This window comes from Eleutherodactylus coqui, chromosome 2 (genome assembly GCF_035609145.1).
Source record: "Eleutherodactylus coqui strain aEleCoq1 chromosome 2, aEleCoq1.hap1, whole genome shotgun sequence".
NCBI lineage: Eukaryota > Metazoa > Chordata > Amphibia > Anura > Eleutherodactylidae > Eleutherodactylus > Eleutherodactylus coqui.
This window is the reverse complement of record NC_089838.1, coordinates 107,076,093-107,094,167: the sequence shown is the minus strand read 5'-3', so window position 1 is coordinate 107,094,167 and position 18,075 is coordinate 107,076,093. Positions and strand designations below refer to the sequence as shown.

The 18,075-nt window shown below is 42.7% G+C and overlaps 1 protein-coding gene across 2 annotated transcripts in view; it reads right to left on the bottom strand.

Moving 5' to 3' along the window:
* PPARGC1B (PPARG coactivator 1 beta) overlaps positions 1–18,075 on the bottom strand; it is a 99,451-nt gene that overhangs the window by 10,834 nt on the left and 70,542 nt on the right. Inside the window, exons 4-9 of one of the 2 annotated variants that reach the window (XM_066591310.1) lie at positions 15,566–15,682; positions 14,304–15,336; positions 10,736–10,772; positions 7,332–7,396; positions 4,486–5,200; positions 3,287–3,365 (exon numbers count right to left, since the gene is read on the bottom strand). In XM_066591310.1, coding sequence (XP_066447407.1) covers positions 3,287–3,365; positions 4,486–5,200; positions 7,332–7,396; positions 10,736–10,772; positions 14,304–15,336; positions 15,566–15,682 — 2,046 coding nt within the window. The remainder of the gene's footprint in view (positions 1–3,286; positions 3,366–4,485; positions 5,201–7,331; positions 7,397–10,735; positions 10,773–14,303; positions 15,337–15,565; positions 15,683–18,075) is intronic. The other variant, XM_066591311.1, reaches the window with a different exon arrangement.

Below are 18,075 nucleotides of genomic sequence, written 5' to 3'. Positions count from 1 at the left end.
GGACTGTGACTGTAACAAGGGGGCACCCTTTACATCTAGAGGAAAGAAGGTTTCAATACCGACATAGAAGGGGATTCTTTACAGTAAAAGCAGTGAGACTATGGAACTCTGTATTGGCTGTGAAAACTATTGGGATTGGGCTTCCCAATGACAATTTAATTTTTTGCTTTTCTCAATGACTACAAAACCACGGTCTGTTTACTCACTCAGAACCATAACCACTTACTCCACATGTATTTGCATTAGGATATACACAATGGGTCTGGATATTCAAACTGGTTTGAGAAAACAGTGGCCTTTTTCCCATTGCAAAAAATTAACCCTTTCCAATCCACTGTCTGACGTCTTAAGACATTATGTTTTAAGGCTTTACAGCTCCAATGTTGGAAGACGTTCGTCGGGGTTCTCTTACTGTATACTACCAGCCTCTCTGCTGTCGGAGCCTATTCAACGTGTCACCTCATGCAGTACTGGCTTTAGCCAGCAGATAGCGCTATTGTATGACGGCAGAAAAAGAGTAAGCCCTATAGGAAAACCAGGATACAAATTGGATTGGAAAGGGTTAAAGCAGACCTCTGACTGGTTGCTGGGAGAAGTTATGTTATATAAGCACCATCTATGGCCATTATGCTCCTGTATGAACTTCGTTCTTCATGAAATGTAGCACAAGCTTTAGAAAAGTCTGTTGGTACACGATTGTAGCGTTGGCCTCAATGCTGCTGGGTGATCTGCTGTAGAGAACTTTTATTAGAAGCTGCTGTGTCAGAAAGGTTCACTGACCCCACAAGCATTTCCCTTGCTTACCTAGCAGATTGTATTCCCTGTATACAACAACTCTGCATTGTAAAAAGCATTTGCAGCATACAGTTCAGCAGCAGCGCTCCAACTCGGGGGAATTATACTCCTTCCATATTACATTGGCAAATATGAATAGCCAGAGGTCATGGATTTAATGCAGAAGAACTGGATTTCCTGAGCTTGTAGGAGTAGCCTTTTTTTTTTTAAACATTTTTTATTCCATTTTTTGTAATAACATACCAAAATAGTAATGGGTTATAGTAAATCTATGTACAAAAACTGCTTGTGTTCATAGTAACAATAAAGTTGGTCGATCGCATTCCAAAAGAATGGGATCAGTGTTGGGCATAAGGAGAATCCAGAAGAACATTTGATGAGCAAGGAGTACAAAGGCGTGGAGCAGTGGCGTAACTATAAAGGATGCAGGTGATGTGGTTGCACCCGGGCCCAGGAGCCTTGGGGGAAGGGGTGTGTGTGTGTGTGGGGGGGGGGTGGGGGGGGGCATAAGGTCTCTCTTCTCCATACAGGGAGCCCAGTACTATGAATAAAGCATTATAGTTAGGGGCCCTGTTACAGGTTTTACATTGGGCTCCAGAAGTTTCAAGTTATGCCTCTGCGTTAGGGTGTTAAGAGAAGTTGGGTGGGCCCAAGATAAACTTTTGCACTCATGAGCCTTTAGCTACGCCCCTGGCATGGAGGGTTGGGATACAGCATTTTAATGCACACAGACAAATATATTTCACAAGCAGCTGAATAGATATGCAAAATCCTAATGAAATGAGAACAGCAGTTTAAACAGATTTAAGTAAGAAATAACTGGACATATTCAAGCAAGGGGATGATAGTGAACACAATGACATACTGTGGTTCCCAGAATCAATCCATTTAGCCCAAATTTAGTGGGATGTGACTGCATTACCAAGTCTACCCGCTGCTCCATCATGGAGTTGACATGTATAGCATTAGTCATTTCAGAAGTTTGGGGAACTTTCGTATCCCTCCAGTTTCTTGCTATAAAGGATCTAGTTACAGTTAGAATGTGATGTGAAGGTGATCCAGACCCAAGGAGAGGTGGGCCATAGCAGGAGAGGACGCTATGTCATATCCCAAAATCTTTTATATTAGTTGTCTAATATAGTTCCAAGGGGGCGAACAATGGAGCAATGCCACCATATATGGATAAGTGAGCCTTCCGCCAAACTGCATCTCTAGCATCTATTAGATAAATTGGGGTACATCTTTGTAAGACAAGATGGTGTGAGGCACCACATTCAGACGTTCCCTTGATATTTCAAATTGGTTGGCGTATATGGAGGCATTTAGGACTTCAATTAAAAATGAAGTTTCGCCGATGGCTAGTAAACCTGGTACCAAAGTCTTCTTCCCAGCAGGAAACAAATACATAATCATGGAGGAAAATAACATCTTGTAGAGCTTTGTATGAGATAGAGCTTTGTGAGAGTTGGACGGGTCATTCTAGAAGAACTCAAAGTGTCGAATTGGGGGCTCTTCTAGTCCATCGAGGTAAGCAAGAAAATGTTATCAGTAAGTCTTGAGTATTTAAAAAAATCTTTGCAAGGGATGTGAAATGGCATGGAAGTGTGTTCAACTGTAAAAATGTCCTTTACATGTATTATTCTTTTTTTATCCAGGAGCAGAACTCTAAATCTGGGATGTTGTGTTGGATTAGCAGAAGGGCCATGTTTTGTAGGAAGGCAGAATACGCTTTGTGCCGGTCAGCTTCTGTCGTTCTAGGAGACCAGCTTTGATACTAAGGATGATCGGCATTTCTGAGGAGCAGGGAATAAAAGGAAACCATAGTAGGAAGGATAAAGCGTTGGTTCCCACAATGTCCATTTCCATGTCTGTTTTTGGATTTGCCTCTGGCCATTGTTAGAGGACTTCTCCAAACACCAGTTCCCACACTGATCTATCAGAGAAGTGGCCTATTTTAAGAACCTCTACAATGATTAACAAGTGTGCTCCTTGCCCTTTGTCCTGACGCAGCATAAGGGTACGTTCACACGGGGCGGAAATGCTGCAGATTCCACAGCAAATCTGCGTAATAAGCCGCATCAAAAGCCGCACAATTGGTGCAGATTTTGACCAAGAATCTGCTGCATAACTACAGCTAATGTTAACAGTTACAGCGCTCCCCCTTACCTTGGAATACAACCCGCCCCATCACACATTGCCTGACAGCCTCCAGTGAGTGACGAGCCGCTGATCAGGTGAGGTCACTTCCAAATCACCTGACCAGTAGCTGGGCGTTCAATAGACATGTGACGGGGCGCCATGTATTGGGGGTAGAGGAGTAGTGCAGCAGCTGCTAAAATCAGATGCAGATACAACCAATTCCTGGTCAAATTCTGCACCAATGCTGTGGATTTTAACGCGTTTTTCTTAATGCAGAATTCCTGTGGAATTTAAGTTTGATTATTCTATGAAGAGGGTTATGTTAGAAAGTATAGAAGACTTCACTACTTACAATTGCCTTCTGCCTCCTCCTTTGGATTTGCCTCTGGCTCAAGTTTCCAGTCTGCCTCTGCTCATTGCTTTCACATCTGCTTAAAGCCAGATACAAGAAACATGTCAATACAAATCCGTCCCGTTGTATGTATATACGCATGCATTCATTTCCTATTGTCAGCACTCACAGAGAAGCCATAAGATGTATTATGCAAAAACTAAATGTCACAGAAATGAATGATGTAAAGGCAGAATTCTGTGCTACTGCAATAAACCCCTGGGCCATCTCATCCACTGTGACCGAATACTAAGCATCCAGCCTAAGAATCAGCGCTGGAAAACATTAACATAATATTATTACCAGCTAAACACTGTTAAAAAATGGAGAAAGCCGACACCACCGGTCACTTATTTGACCCGATACCGTTCGGTAAAAGTATCTGAATACATTTTGGGAGAGAAAAGCAGACTTCAGGTGCCGAGACAGTCACCAATTTCTGGAACAAAGCAGCAGAATGGCTCATCCAAGTGCCATCTCTGCTCACCAGCTGAAGATGGGTTCTACACACTTTATATTGAGCCTATCTTCAGCTAGTGAACAGAGAAGATGCTCCGGCAAGAACTTCATCACCTTCGTTCCAGCGACTGGTGCAAGTCTTAGCACCTAAACCCCACCAATCAAAACTTTTGACGTATGCCAAAAGTTTTCTGAAAGTACGGTTACATTTTATAAAACACTGAGAATATACATAAAATGTATAGAATAGGTGTAAAGGCCCATTTAGACACTATTAACGCTCAAAAGCCATCTTTTGAGTGATAATCGTTATGTCTAAACGCGAAGCCATCATGCATGCGAGAAAGCTAGAAATCCCAGATGACTTATCAGCGCCACATGCTGATTATCTCAGCGGACGGTGCTGATAGTATTCTTTCAACTGGTATCCCACTGGCAGTTCTCAGCGGGACACCAGCTGAAAGCTCAGAGAACAATGCAGCTGTTTGCATATACCGCTCTGCCTCCATAAGTCTTAAATTGCTAATTAGCTACTTGGAGTTACTACTTTCGTTTGAGCGAATTTTGAGCGATCATCGTTCTGTGTAAATGGGCCTTAACACGCCCTGGCAGATTTAAGGATCAAGTATGTAATTTCCCCTGAGGTCAGGATGGTTCAATACCACCAGATAGGTCTTTGTTTATATATTGGACAAGCCTACCTGTGTGTCCTCTTGCTGTCAGATGAGCTTATAATTCTAGCAGTGGTCCGACTTTGACGATAGCTCTGCAGCTTGGATTGGGGGCTCCTTCTAGAAAAGGACTTTGTTCTAAGAGGTGACAGGCAGGTCTCTTCGGGAGAGCTGCAGTCACTGTCACTGTCCTCAAAAACTGAATTATACTCATGGTTAATACATGTAACATCATCCTCTTCCTCTTTAAGAGTATTATCTGGAAAACCAAAATGCTTAGTGAGACTCGCTCGAATCTCAAGGTCTTTTAAGACTTTGGTGTCTTGCGTCAAGGACCCTTCAGTGACTTTCCTCTGGGGTGCTGGAGGTATAGGCAGCTTCTTTCTCTTCTCACCATAGTTTGGTGGATCCAAAGGCTTTAGTATTTTTCTCTGGACTACAGTTTCTGATTTCTTAACCTGGCAATAGTCATGGTCTCCAAAAGACCGGGAAAATGGCCTTTTAATTCCTAGAGATGGAGAATTTGCTGGAAGGGATTCAGTTCGACTCAAATGTGCATATAGTTCAGTCCTCTCTGGCTGTTTCTTGGAAAATTTCCTATTTACAGACAGACGTACTTCAGCGGCCTCTTCTTTAGGGGACAAGGTAATGGGGGAACCTTTATTTACAGATTCCTGATTTATCTCTGGCTTGTACAGGTCTTCTTCAGCAGGCTTGTATGGTGGAGTAGTGGGTGGGGTGAGTCCTAGTAAAAAGAAGACTTATTATTGCAAGTGTGTATAGTATATGCAATATATGGTGAACGTAAACCTAGGTAATAAATGGTACTGCCCCCCTTCAGAGGACCATTCACGTTATTCTAGAGTTCATGTGCCATTTGGTGACTATGGATAGAAATAAATGGTAGTCCACAGCCTAAAGGGTTTTCACATCAGATGCCATTGTCCCGTATTAGTAGAATGGAGAGCTGCTTATAATGAAGAGCTTCCAGCAACTGGAACCATTGTCATCAGCTGACTACTAATTAGGTGGACAATCCGGACAAAATTAACCCCATGATCGTCTCATCTTGACACACTTTGTCTTATGATGTACAATATAAAATGTATCCCCTGATAGTAATCACCAATAATAAGTAATAACCAGACAAGACACATGCATAACTGCAAATAAAAAGCTTTTTGGGGTTACTAAAAATCTGACAAGACTGAATAAATTACACTGGTCAACAAAGAAAAACTTTTTTCCTCATTGTAAACAAAAACAGATTTTGCTAGACCAACTTTTCATGCCGATTCCAAATATTCATTTGTCTTTCTCCTACCATGTTCAGTTTTTCAAATATGAACACATATGATTTTTACTGATTTTATGTATATTTAAAGGGGTTTTGTCAGTAAAAAAAAATAATTCTATACTCACCTATTCCTTCCCAGGCAGACTCTTTACGGCATCTTCTCCTCGCTGATCTTCTCCAGTTCCCCGGGTCACTTCACCTCAAGCTGGCCGGTTTGTTATGAAGTCGACATTCCTTGCCTTTTTCTTCTGGCAGGTCAGTAAAGTTCACGTCCCTGTGACGCAGCGTTCACTGGCTAGGAAGGAATGCTGATCTATTGCAGAGACAGCGGGCATGAGCATTCTGTGCAATAGCTCGCTACTCCTGCTAGGCTGTGAACTATTGACGTAGTGCCCATTGGCCGGCAGGAAGAAGACTGACTGCAATGTACGTAACGTCACAGGAAGCAGAAGAATCAGCCAGTTGGAGGTGAGGTGACCCCCCCTGGACTGCAGGAGACAGGAGAACATCGTCGAGGAGAAGATGCAGTAAGTAGACTGACGGGGGAGGAGGAGAGGAGTATAGAATTTTTTTTTAATGACAGAACCCCTTTAAGAATGTATCAGGAATGGAATCATTCCAAGGTGCACCTAAGTAACATGTATCATGCACTTTCATCATCAATTCAAGCAATTTATATTATACTTTTTACCAAACAAAACATTATTACAATTTGTAGATTTTTTAAAGATTTGCGGTAAATTTAGGTCCTGTCCTGAAGCTGTAAATTAACCACAGATACAGTAAAACATATCTAGGTGATCTTTACATTTTTTTAGGCATGCCAACAACAAATACATTTATGACAAGTGAAATCCAATCTGAAATGAGGAATCTTGATTACATAGCACTCATATCACAACCAATGCTGAAACATAATGCATCTCATCTAGAGATGAGCGAGCATACTCGCTAAGGGCAATTACTCAAGTGAGCATTGCCCTTAGCAAGTACATGGCTGCCCGGAAGAAAAGATTCGGGTGCCAGCGGGGGGCGGGGGGGGGGAACGGAGGGGAGATCTCTCCCCCCCCCCCCCCCCCCCGCTCCCTCCTGCTCACTCCCGCAACTCACTGCTTCCCCGCGCCGGCAGCCGAATCTTTTCTTCCGAGCGGGCAGGTACTCGCTAAGGGCAATGCTCGTTCGAGTAATTGCCCTTAGCGAGTATGCTCACTCATCTCTAATCTCATCACAAAAACTACACGTGCTACAAAAAAAACGGAAGATGGATTTGAAATCAGAACACAAAAATCTATCTAGTCCACCTGAAACCAACTGGGATGAAAAATGTTTGTTGACCAGTGTTATTATGGTCCAAGAGCAGTAAGGCCTTGTATTCTCCATGAAATAACAATTCTGCATCATCATTTAGTAGCTTGTAGGTTGATCTGTTCCTGTTAGTTCTCCTAGGAATGTATGGATGACTTGTCCATTGGGTCTTACCATTCCCCTTGTGGAAGGGTTGTGTGCCTGCACCCCGGAATAACAGAGGCACAATGTACAACTCCAGAATAACATGTATAATAGATCAGTCGGTACCTACCTGCAGTCCCACACAGCTCAACAGTAAGTGCTTGCTCAAAAGTCCTCTTATCCAACGAAGAGCTGCTGCAAAATAACAGGTAAAAGATATTCAACATTAAGTATTTCTTTGCCAACTGAATGTGATTGTTCTCAGCAAGAGAAACGACGTAATCTTGTAGATATGATACCTTTTAATGGCTAACAAAAATACATGATGTAATAATAGCGAGCTTTCGTACCAACGCAGGGTTCTTCTTCAGGCTTATGGATTGGATCTGAAGAGGCATGCATATTTATACACACTTATAACATACATACTTATGACAAGGCACAGATATGGATGTGATTGGTTCGCACTTAAAAGGAATTCTGCAAACCAGAAAACAAACTTTTTTTGTCTAGGCACTGATAGCGGAGTGAAAGTTTTATGGTCCCTAAATTACTGTTGGAGGGGGGGGGGGGAAAGGTCAACAGGCTCGAATTGTTATAAGAGATACACAAACATTTTTAGCTAAATACTGATAAGGGAGTGAAAGTTTATGGTCCCTGAATTACTGTTGATGGGGGTCTTATCTGTGCAATCAAGTCTCACACTTCCCATTCACGCATAAATCCTGGGGAATAATTTAACCCAGTATTCAGCGTGTTGTTATCAATTTATACTCCCAAATTCTTCTGTGGTTTTGTGACTTGAAACCACCCTTCAATATCAAAACTCTCATATCTCCTATGTCATGTCCATGGTTAGAGAAGTGCTCGGCCACAGGTAATTCTCTTCTTCTGTGTTCAATCGTGTGGCGATGAGATCTCATCCTGGCTTTCAGTTTCTGTCCTGTTTCTCCAACATAAAGACCCCCAACAGGACATTTACTGCACATGATCAGGTACACAACATTGGACGAGGAACATGTGAATGTCCCCGGGATCTTATAGTCCTGCTGTGTGTTGGGGATCCGTATCCTGTCCGCAGTCAGTACATGTGAGCAGGTCTTACAGCTCCTTACATTACAGGGATAAGTTCCTTTTTGTGTGTCAGAGGGTAATGCACTCCTGATTATAAAGTTCCTCAAGTTAGGAGGTTGCCTAACATATCTGTGCCTTGTCATAAGTATGTATGTTATAAGTGTGTATAAATATGCATGCCTCTTCAGATCCAATCCATTTAAGCCGGAAGAAGTACCCTGCGTTGGTACGAAAGCTCGCTATTATTACATCATGTATTTTTGTTAGCCATTAAAAGGTATCATATCTACAAGATTACGTCGTTTCTCTTGCTGAGAACAATCACATTTTGCTCTACTGGCTAACACGGTACCAGATCTTTGTTTGCCAACTGATGCACTAATGAAACTAAACGCCTTTCTACAAGTTCCCCCAACTATTAAAAAGGATTCTATCACCGGGTTCATGAAGTTTGACCCAGAGCTGAGCTCCGAGTCACGGAGGCGGGCCGGGCCGTCTTCTCCCCGCCCACATCATGTAGACTGACAGCTCCATTTTACTAAATACTTGTACTCCCCATCAAAAGCATCTTTTTTTTAGAACTCCAGGTAGTGTTGTTCCTCTTCCTGCAAACCTATGAATAAATCAGCAATTGGGTCCCTACATGCTCTGACACAGTCCGACCACTGCTGATCGTACCAGACTGCGCAGAACAAGGGGAAGAGTAACACCCAGTTGCCAATTTATTCATTTTCTAGAAGCAATAACAGAGGAGTAAAACAGAATATGCCAGAGAATCGTTTTTTCACGGGAAATGCAAATATTCACTAAAAAAAGACACATCAAGAGTGCGGACATGTCCTGTAAAGGGTTTAAATGGACGGGGGCATGTGCAAATACGCTCGCCGCTACGGAACATCTTTGTGCATGAACCTGGCAAAAGTTTTGTTTTTTTTTGCAGCTCCATATGCACACGTAAAAAAAAAAAAAAAAAAGTTGAAAGATTGGCCCTGCCCTATCTATGTAGAAAAACTATGTGCAAGAAAGATAGGGCAAGGCCCGTCTGTTGTTGTGTGTAGTATTACTGAGCGAGAATCATGCTTGTGCAAATGATAGCATTAGTGAAAACATCGCTAATGTGAAGGAGCCCATTGGAAAGCATAGCTTTCACAAACATGCGGTTTCTCACAATTTTGTCGCCCGAGATTTGTGCGTTTTCTCACACTGCCAAAAAAAAAATAATAATCAGACGAGATTTTTTTGCGTTATGACACAAATAAATCTCGCGTGAATATGGGTGATATGGTGTGGGTAAAAAAAAAAAATCACGGCATTATCTATATTTTTGCCTTCCTCGGAACGCATCGCTGAGTGTTTTCAATGGGAAAGGAAAACAAGCAAGTGTGATGTGAGATTTCCCACTGACAATGGGAAACACTTGCTGATCCTCCGACGAGGCTGAAAGCGGCACCGGTGTATCGCAACTGTACTGAAGTGATGGGACACCAAAACACATCGCATCTGCGGGGACATCGCACATTCACAATATCGGTTGTGTTTAGGAAGCCTAAGGGCGCCCACCCACTGGCGATTTTTTTTTCTTTGCGTTTTGCGTTTTTTCTCAAGAGCAATTAGAATTGAATGTACTCCTGTCCACTGGCGTTTTTTTTTGCGGTGCGTTGCGATTTTTAACATAGGAACTGTCAGTTGCATATGTGTCCTTTTTTTTCTCCTAATGCACCCATGAATGTCAATGGAAATTAATGGAAAAGGCGCGAAAACGCCGCAAAAAACGCACGGAAAACACGCCGAAAACGCTGCGTTTTTCACCCACGAAAATCGCAAACGCCAGTGGGTGGGCGCCCTAAGGCCGCCAGCAGACGGCTGGGTCGAATCCCGCTGCGAGACCCGTGCCCCTGCAGTGACCAGTGCGGCTCACCTTCTACCACGTCTGCTCTGCTCTGTGACGTGCCGTCTGCCGCCCAGCCAGCGCATGCGAGACCCACACAGAAATAGAACATGCCGCAATTTGTTTTCTGAGTGTGTTTTCACGTGGACAAACTGCGTCCGTCTGCATAGGATTGCGTTTTGTAATGCAATCCTATGCAGGCGGGCACGGGCGGAAATTCTGCGGGAAATCCTGCCACGGAATTTCTGCCCGTGTGCAGGGGCCTAAAACAGAGATTTACAAAATCATTCTTTTTCCACAAGGTGGCAGTATTAAGCCCTGTGCATGTAAGATAAGATAAAGAATCATATTTGGCGTTAGTGTTGCTTTGCCTAGCGTCAGACATTTGTACAAAACGGAGGAAGGACAGAGGAAGGTGCTCGTATGTTGGTTTCTCCTAACCAACAGCATTCTAATAAGCTATGACTGACCAAAAAATGGAACTCCGATTTTAAAAAATAAATACAGTGGCATTTAGGCTGGCAGAAAACAATAGTTGAGGATTGTAGGCATTATGTTCGTAAAGTGCTTACTTTTCAGTCAGTGACAATGGAGAGCATCTGGTGTTATCTGAAAGTAGAAAAGGAATGACAGCGTTACTGAAATGTTTTCAGGTGATACGTGCAATACTTCTTCTCCCCACAGGATGGCGCTATCGCCTACAGATAAATAGGGGGCTCATTAGTGCTATCAGTCTTGGGCTGACCAGAATGCTGAAGTACCAATTACCTGTACTAGACCAGAGATGATTAGGAGATGTGTATGCTGAAGGCACTATCGCTGTCATATTTGGATGGGCTCTGATGCTACTGCTGATTACCAGTAAATTCTCTTCACGTTTAACGCACATTTCTCTTAAAAACATTTATTTCTCACATCTCATGATCAAATCACATATTTTAAGACATGGATACAGAGAGACTTGCGTGTACCCAGTAGGGCTGAAGACCTATCTTGTCAGGGTATGTACACAATTTGCTGAAAATACCCCAAACCTAGGAAGGTAGATCACAATCCTTTTATGGAAAATCTCGTCATAATTGATGATTATCTGATTTGTCATGAGGAGATCACAATGGCGTAGTCTGATCACAGCACACCACTATACTGACAGCACTTACAGTCCCCTTGGCATGGCTCGCAGATTTCTGTTACTGAAAACCTCCCCTCCATTCTAGGGAGACGGACATAGTAAAATAGTATGTTAGGCTGAAAAAGACCGATGTCCATCCACTTCAGCCTGTTACCCTACAAGAGGAAGCAATACAAGGATCTCTCCCATGATCTGTTTATACCAAGGATTGCGATGGTAACAAGAGGGCATCCTCTACGTCTAGAAGAAAGCAGGTTTCATCACCAACATAGAAGGGGGTTCTTTACTGTAAGAGCAGGGAGACTGTGGAACTCTCTGCCTGAGGACGTGGTGATGGGAAAATCCTTAGAGGAGTTTGGGAGGGACTAGATGTCTTTCTGGAGCACTACGATATTACAGGATATAGACATTAGGTGACCAGCGGGATTGTTGATCTCAAATGTTGATTACTCTGGCTGCCAATATGGACTCAGGAAGGAATTTTTTCCTCCAAATGAGCTAAATGGCTGCTTGTTTTTTTTTTTTGCCTTCCTCTGGACCAACAAGGGGTGGGGGTGGGGGGTTAAACAGGCTGCACTAGATGGACATTGTCATTCAGCTTAACATACTATGTTACCCCCCAATGTTAATCCAGAGGAAGGCAAAAAAAAACCCTTAATGATGTAGAAGCCATTTTATCTTATTTAAGTTAAAAAAATCCTTCCCGACTCCAATCTGGTAATTGAAATAATCCCTGGATCACCAATCCTTCTGAAGCAACTCTTATTGAATTCGCCATGAGGCAGAGAGTTCCATAGTCTCACTGCTCTTACAGTAAAGAACCCTCTTCTATGTCGGTGTAGAAACCTTCTTTCCTCTAGACGTAAAGGGTGCCCCCTTGTTACAGTCACAATCCTGGGTATAAATAGACTAATAATTATTAGGAAATTATATAGCACCAGTGTTTCTGGTGGTGCAATGCACCACACAGTTCTGCTACATGCATGTCACACACACACAGCCATGCTATACGTACATCACATTCAACACTGCTACATACATTCTTCATATAACAGGGATGAAAAGCAGCACACATTGTTCACCCCCCTGGTCATGTGACCCGGGCCTGCTCCCACACAGGTGACTGATCACATGAGGGTGACATCATCACAGGTCCTGTAAGCACACAGCTGCTGGAGGTGTTCGTTAGTATTCCATCCCCTACAAACACCCGTGGCCTTAGTTGCTATGGAATACTAATGAACACCTAGCCGGACAGCAGCCGTGTGCTTACAGGACCTTTTATTAGGTCATCATTATGTGATTGGGGGCGGAGCATGTAACTCATTCATTTGGGATGAGGGACCTTTGATGACATCACCGTCATGTGATTAGGGGCAGAGCATGCTCAGGCCCTGATCATCCGGAGTGAATGAGTTACATGCTCCAGTCCGAATCACATGACTGTAACGTCATCACAGGTCCTTCATCTGGAAGTCATCCCAGTAAGTTATGTATCCCCTACAAACCCCCGTGGTCTCAGTTGCTATGGAAAAGGGCTTGTGATAACATCACTGTCTTGTGATCAGTGGCGGAGCATCTAACTCACTGACTTGGGATGAAGGACCTTTGATGACATCGCTGTCATGTGATCAAGGGAGGAGCATGTAACTCACTTACTCATGCACGGACGGACAAGTGGTCGTTAGTAGTTTGATGATGGGAGAGATCTCTGTATTTTCCCCTGATATATTCATACATAGTTATGCCGCCCCTCAGCCGTCTTTTTTCCTCCCCGATATTGTAGTCTTCCATTCATTACTTTAGTTGCCCGCCTTTGTACCCGCTCAAGCTCTGATATGGCCTTCTTGAGTACCGGTGCCCAAATCTGTATACAATATTCCATGTGTGGTCTAACCGGTGACCTGTAAAGAAGAACGTCTCTACAAAGACTTGTCATTCTGGAAATTTGTGGCGGTCTGAGATCAGAGGTCACCAGTTTAATACTCTGATTTGTCAGATACATGTCAGCAGATGAAGATATTTGGGTGAGCTCACACATTGCAGAATTTCAGCTGCGGAATGAAATCCACAGTGGAAAATAGACATGTTGTGGATTTGAAAATCCACAGCATGCTCCATTTGTTGCAGAAAAGCAGCGGATTTTCACAGCGAGCTTCTATTATCACAATGCAATGCGTGAATTCCACAGTGAAAAATCGCTATGCGTGATCATACCCTTCGACTGGACTTCCTCTGTAATTGACAGGTACAACTACGCTTCTAGAAGATGGAACTGCAGAATTGGCAATTACCTAATATATAGTCTGCATCACAAATAGGAACTAGGACTGATTTTCACATGAACTGTAAGAAAGGGAAGACCTTGGACACTTCAGAACAGATCCACGGGAAATTTCAGTAATCCCTGTGGTTCTGTATTTCATTTACTCCCGCAGCCCTTTAGGGCAGATTTGGATTGTCCCCCAGATTCGGCCTGTGACACTGGACTACCAATGGCAGATTTTAAGTCAGACAATTGGGACTAGGAAGGACCTGTGATCGTTTTAGGTTGCAGGCATATACTGTAGTCCATGTCGGACCATTGACATATAGCCTTTGAGGAAACCACCTAAAGCATCTGCCCTGTCCACACTCTGCTTTGGAATGTAATGTTTTCCTCAAACATGGTTTTTACAAAGTATTACGAATATTTAAGATTATTGAATAGTGTATGTTTCAGATGGTTAGGCCTGTGATCACACATTTTTTTCACCAGTTGTGTATGGATTTTTTTTAATAATAAACAGAAACCACGACTCAGTCCAGGATCCATCTCACAATGGACACTGGCAGTGACTTAAAGACCCCAATGACTTATAATAGGTTCCACTGTGGTGATGGAAAAAATAGTACAAATATATGTGAAACCAGTGAGTCAACATGGATACAAAAACATACCAAGCTTCTATGATGGTCAAGCTAAACCCTTGGTTTACCCAGCACAGTTTGGTCTTCAGGTCACTTACCTAGTGGATGATACTGTTGGGTGGCAATGCCACTGTGTGCTTCTACGGCATCACTCTCAAGGTTGTCCAAATCCTCTAGACCTCTGTCCAGTTCTGTTTGGCCATTTGTTTCATTTGACTCTTCAACTTCGACTTCAGCAACCTGCTCTTCATCAGCAAAAGGTTCCACTGCCAAACAGAGGTTGTGTGCGGCTGGCAGCTGGCCGTCCGCGTCTGTCCGTGCTACACAAGTCTGCAAAGAAGTTTCCTCATTAAACCAGAACTCTGGGTTTAGTCTGCTCGAACGTCTCACGTAAACAGAGCATTCCTGTTTAGAAGCAGATTTATTGGTCAACTGCTCTTGAGCAGTATGTGCTGGGCTTCCAGAAACTGCGCCCATACATCGGCCCTCTTTCCTGAGAGCCAGATATGGCTTTTCAGTCTTCTCCACCATGGGTTTGTTCCCCTTCCCCAACCCCCCTTCTATTATATTTTGTGGCAAACGACTACAAGATAAACGGGAGAATGATGCATATACTGGGTTTGCCAGCCAGTATGGCTTGCTCACGTCCTCACAAATGTCTCTCGCTAGGAGTTCTTTCAAGATGGAGGACCCATATCGGGTTTGCTTTGTCCTTTTAAACATGCCCAATTGAATATAGTTCCCTCTGGCCAAGTTTACTTTGTTTCCACAAGTATGTAGGGGTTGTGAGGAATCACTTTTAGTTCTCCCTAAGAGACTGTTAGGTTGCTGGTGTTTCTCATCACTTCTGAGTGGAAGGCAGTAGGTGTGCATATACCGGATGAGGTCTACCACCGCTTGCTTTTCCTTCTCACACATGAACTGTGGATCCTGACCCTGTAAAGCATACAATCGTGAGGAGCTTCCAGATTCGTCTTCGCTGCGCTCTTCTTCATTTTCTTCTTTATTGCTTTCATCCTTAGCTTCAGCTTGAGGGACACTTGTGGCTGATACCAAATGCCTCTGCAATTCACTACAGTTTCTGCCCTGTGCTTGCGAAATGCCAATCGATTTTTCTGTTGGACTCTCCACCTGCAAGAGAAATCCCACTATGACAAGTCATCATCAAGAATAACCAACATCTTTGAGGACAACTAGCTCCACTATCAAAAACCCAACTAAAGTCTTATACTGGTTGGAGGTTTTCATACGGGCCTCCAATCTCTACACAAGTTACCATCAGAGAAGTAAATTATGCGCATAATCTACATGAAAAGAAAAACTTGTTACAATGCCAATGTTAACCAAAGGCCGACTTTACCTTCAAACATTGCCGCTGAAGACGGACCTTTGAGGTTCCTTGATGTCGAGAGCTGTTCTCACTGTGTGCATCAGAGCCTGTAGGCGTCTGTGCCGGAGAAAGAAGCAACTTCTTAAGCTGTAAAAGACAAAGTGAAGACACATCAGAGACCAAACATTGAAAATGAGCAAAGCTTAAGAACATAGGATTAAAAAAAAACAACTAAAATACTAGCATGGCTTTAATTACATTACATAACATGCTGTAGATTCCTCTGACAACAAGACATATGGATACATCATCCACTCTCTAGTAATCTGTTATTAAAGGGGATTCTATCATCAGGCTCAGGCAACATGAACCCAGGACAGGTTTGCCTATTGTCCCCATCAACGTTTTACATACATTAGAGCTTGACTTGGGAACGGAGCATCAGATCACTGAGGGGGGGACTGCGCCGGTCTTACCAGACCCCATTATGTAAAGTGGCAGCTCTCCTCCCTTTGGTTTATAGGGATAGAGAGGTCAGTCCACATATGGGTGGGGAGAGGCCAGCGGCCCGTCTCTGTGACTCGGAGCTCCGTTCCCAAGTCAAACTTCAAAAATATGTTCATTTCAGAACACAAGGAAGCAATAGGCATACTTGTCCCAGTTTCATGCTGCTCATGGTTTGGTCGGCATGAGCCTTATCACAGAATCTATTTCATATGGCATTATGTCTTATTCATATCGACAACAACTGAGAATTGCTGGAACCGCAACACCTTGCTGACACCAATGCCAGTATTGGGAACGCACTGCACAGGTATTAAAAGGGGTTATCCTATTAAAGGGGTTGCCTTATAAAAAGAACAGATCCACGGGATAGATAAAGTATCTCATTTGGTGAGTGTCCGGGCACTTTTACTTCGCTATCTCCAGCAGTCCCATAGAAATGAATGAAGCAGTAGGTCACACTGATAACCACAATACTATTAATTCGGGGACATTTTGAACCCCCATTCTTGCAAGTGGTGGTTTTCCAAGTGGTCAGACCCACACCAATTAGATCCTTATTACCTGTCCTGAGGATAGAGAAGTTCGTTTTTTTCACGGAATAACCCATTTAAGTTAAAACGTGCTAAAATGATGCATAATGTAACAAACATCTTTACAACGTACTTCTATTTTTGATATTGAACTATTTGAAAGTTAGCCATCTTTCCTCCATGCATCAACTTTGTTTAGAAATCTGGTTGCCATTAGTAATGTCCACCCACGCCAATCCAGTTTGGTGATGAAACGTGTAGTAATGTATTAGTCTCTCTCTCTAAACCCCGTACTGGTGCCTCCGTGCCAACACTGCTGTCATAGGGGAAACTAGGGGCATCACGTGACAATACAGCGTTATATCACCAAAGACACGAGGGTAGAGCTGAGGGTTAGCCTGGCAAAGTATGTGGTCCTTGTCACTTTAGCACTATTTCACTTAATGGGAAGACCCCTTTAAGGCATGATCAGGGCAGAACGTTTTCCACAGAGATCCTTGTCATTTTCTTCATTCGGACTGTGAATAATGTCAGAAATGACTTTTTGTAACAAGCGGGATTTCTAACTTGTTATAATGCAATCATGTAGCTGATGTGTTAGGAGTGGGCTCTACTAAGTTTTACAACATCATCTGAGATCCCTTTGAAGTCATGTAAACATGATTATTCTTATAGATTAATCCGCCCCTTTTTTTTTTAGATACAGAACTGTCCCCTTAGAAGTTCAAACACTCTCAGATCTGAAACAGATGCTGTAGAAATGGGTAAAATAGCATCCATTAAGCATAGATGTCATTTGCAAGCTCCTAATAAATGATCCTTTTCGCCAACCTGCTCATCTGTGTAATAAGTATTATATCCCTCGCATGCACCACCAACTATCACCAATTTTTCCTTTTCTTTCGCTAAAAATAAAATAAAAATAAATTGAGATTCCTCATCAAACCCTAAAGTTTAACCCCTATAACTATGGATTCCCCTGCAGTGCAGTTCAAGAAATCAGAATATAAAATAATTTATATATATATATATATATATATATATATATATATATATATATATATATATATATATATATATATATATATATATATATATATATGCTTATATTTAATTGAGTCATTCCAGATTACTAATGCCTTACTATTTGTGACTTCACCGGATTTAAAAAATACAAATAAAATAGAGTAGATAGATGTAAAAGAAGACTACTATGCTATTTTCATTCAAGAGATGTAACATTCCCCTGCAAAAGTTCATCAGTGAAGTCATTTTAACAGGTCGGTTTATAATGTGTCCAGCAAGTTTTAAAGGAAACTAGTCATCATCTAAGAGCTCTATAAACTAAGTTATGGTGCTCATAAACCAGGTCCCAGTAACTCCAGGGGTGTACTTTTTGTACTCACCTGGCAAGCTGTTTCCACGCTGGGAGAGCATGTGCACAGCCTGCAGGGATGAGTCTTCGGCCCTTTCAGGGGTAACAGTGCAGGAACGCAAAGCTGG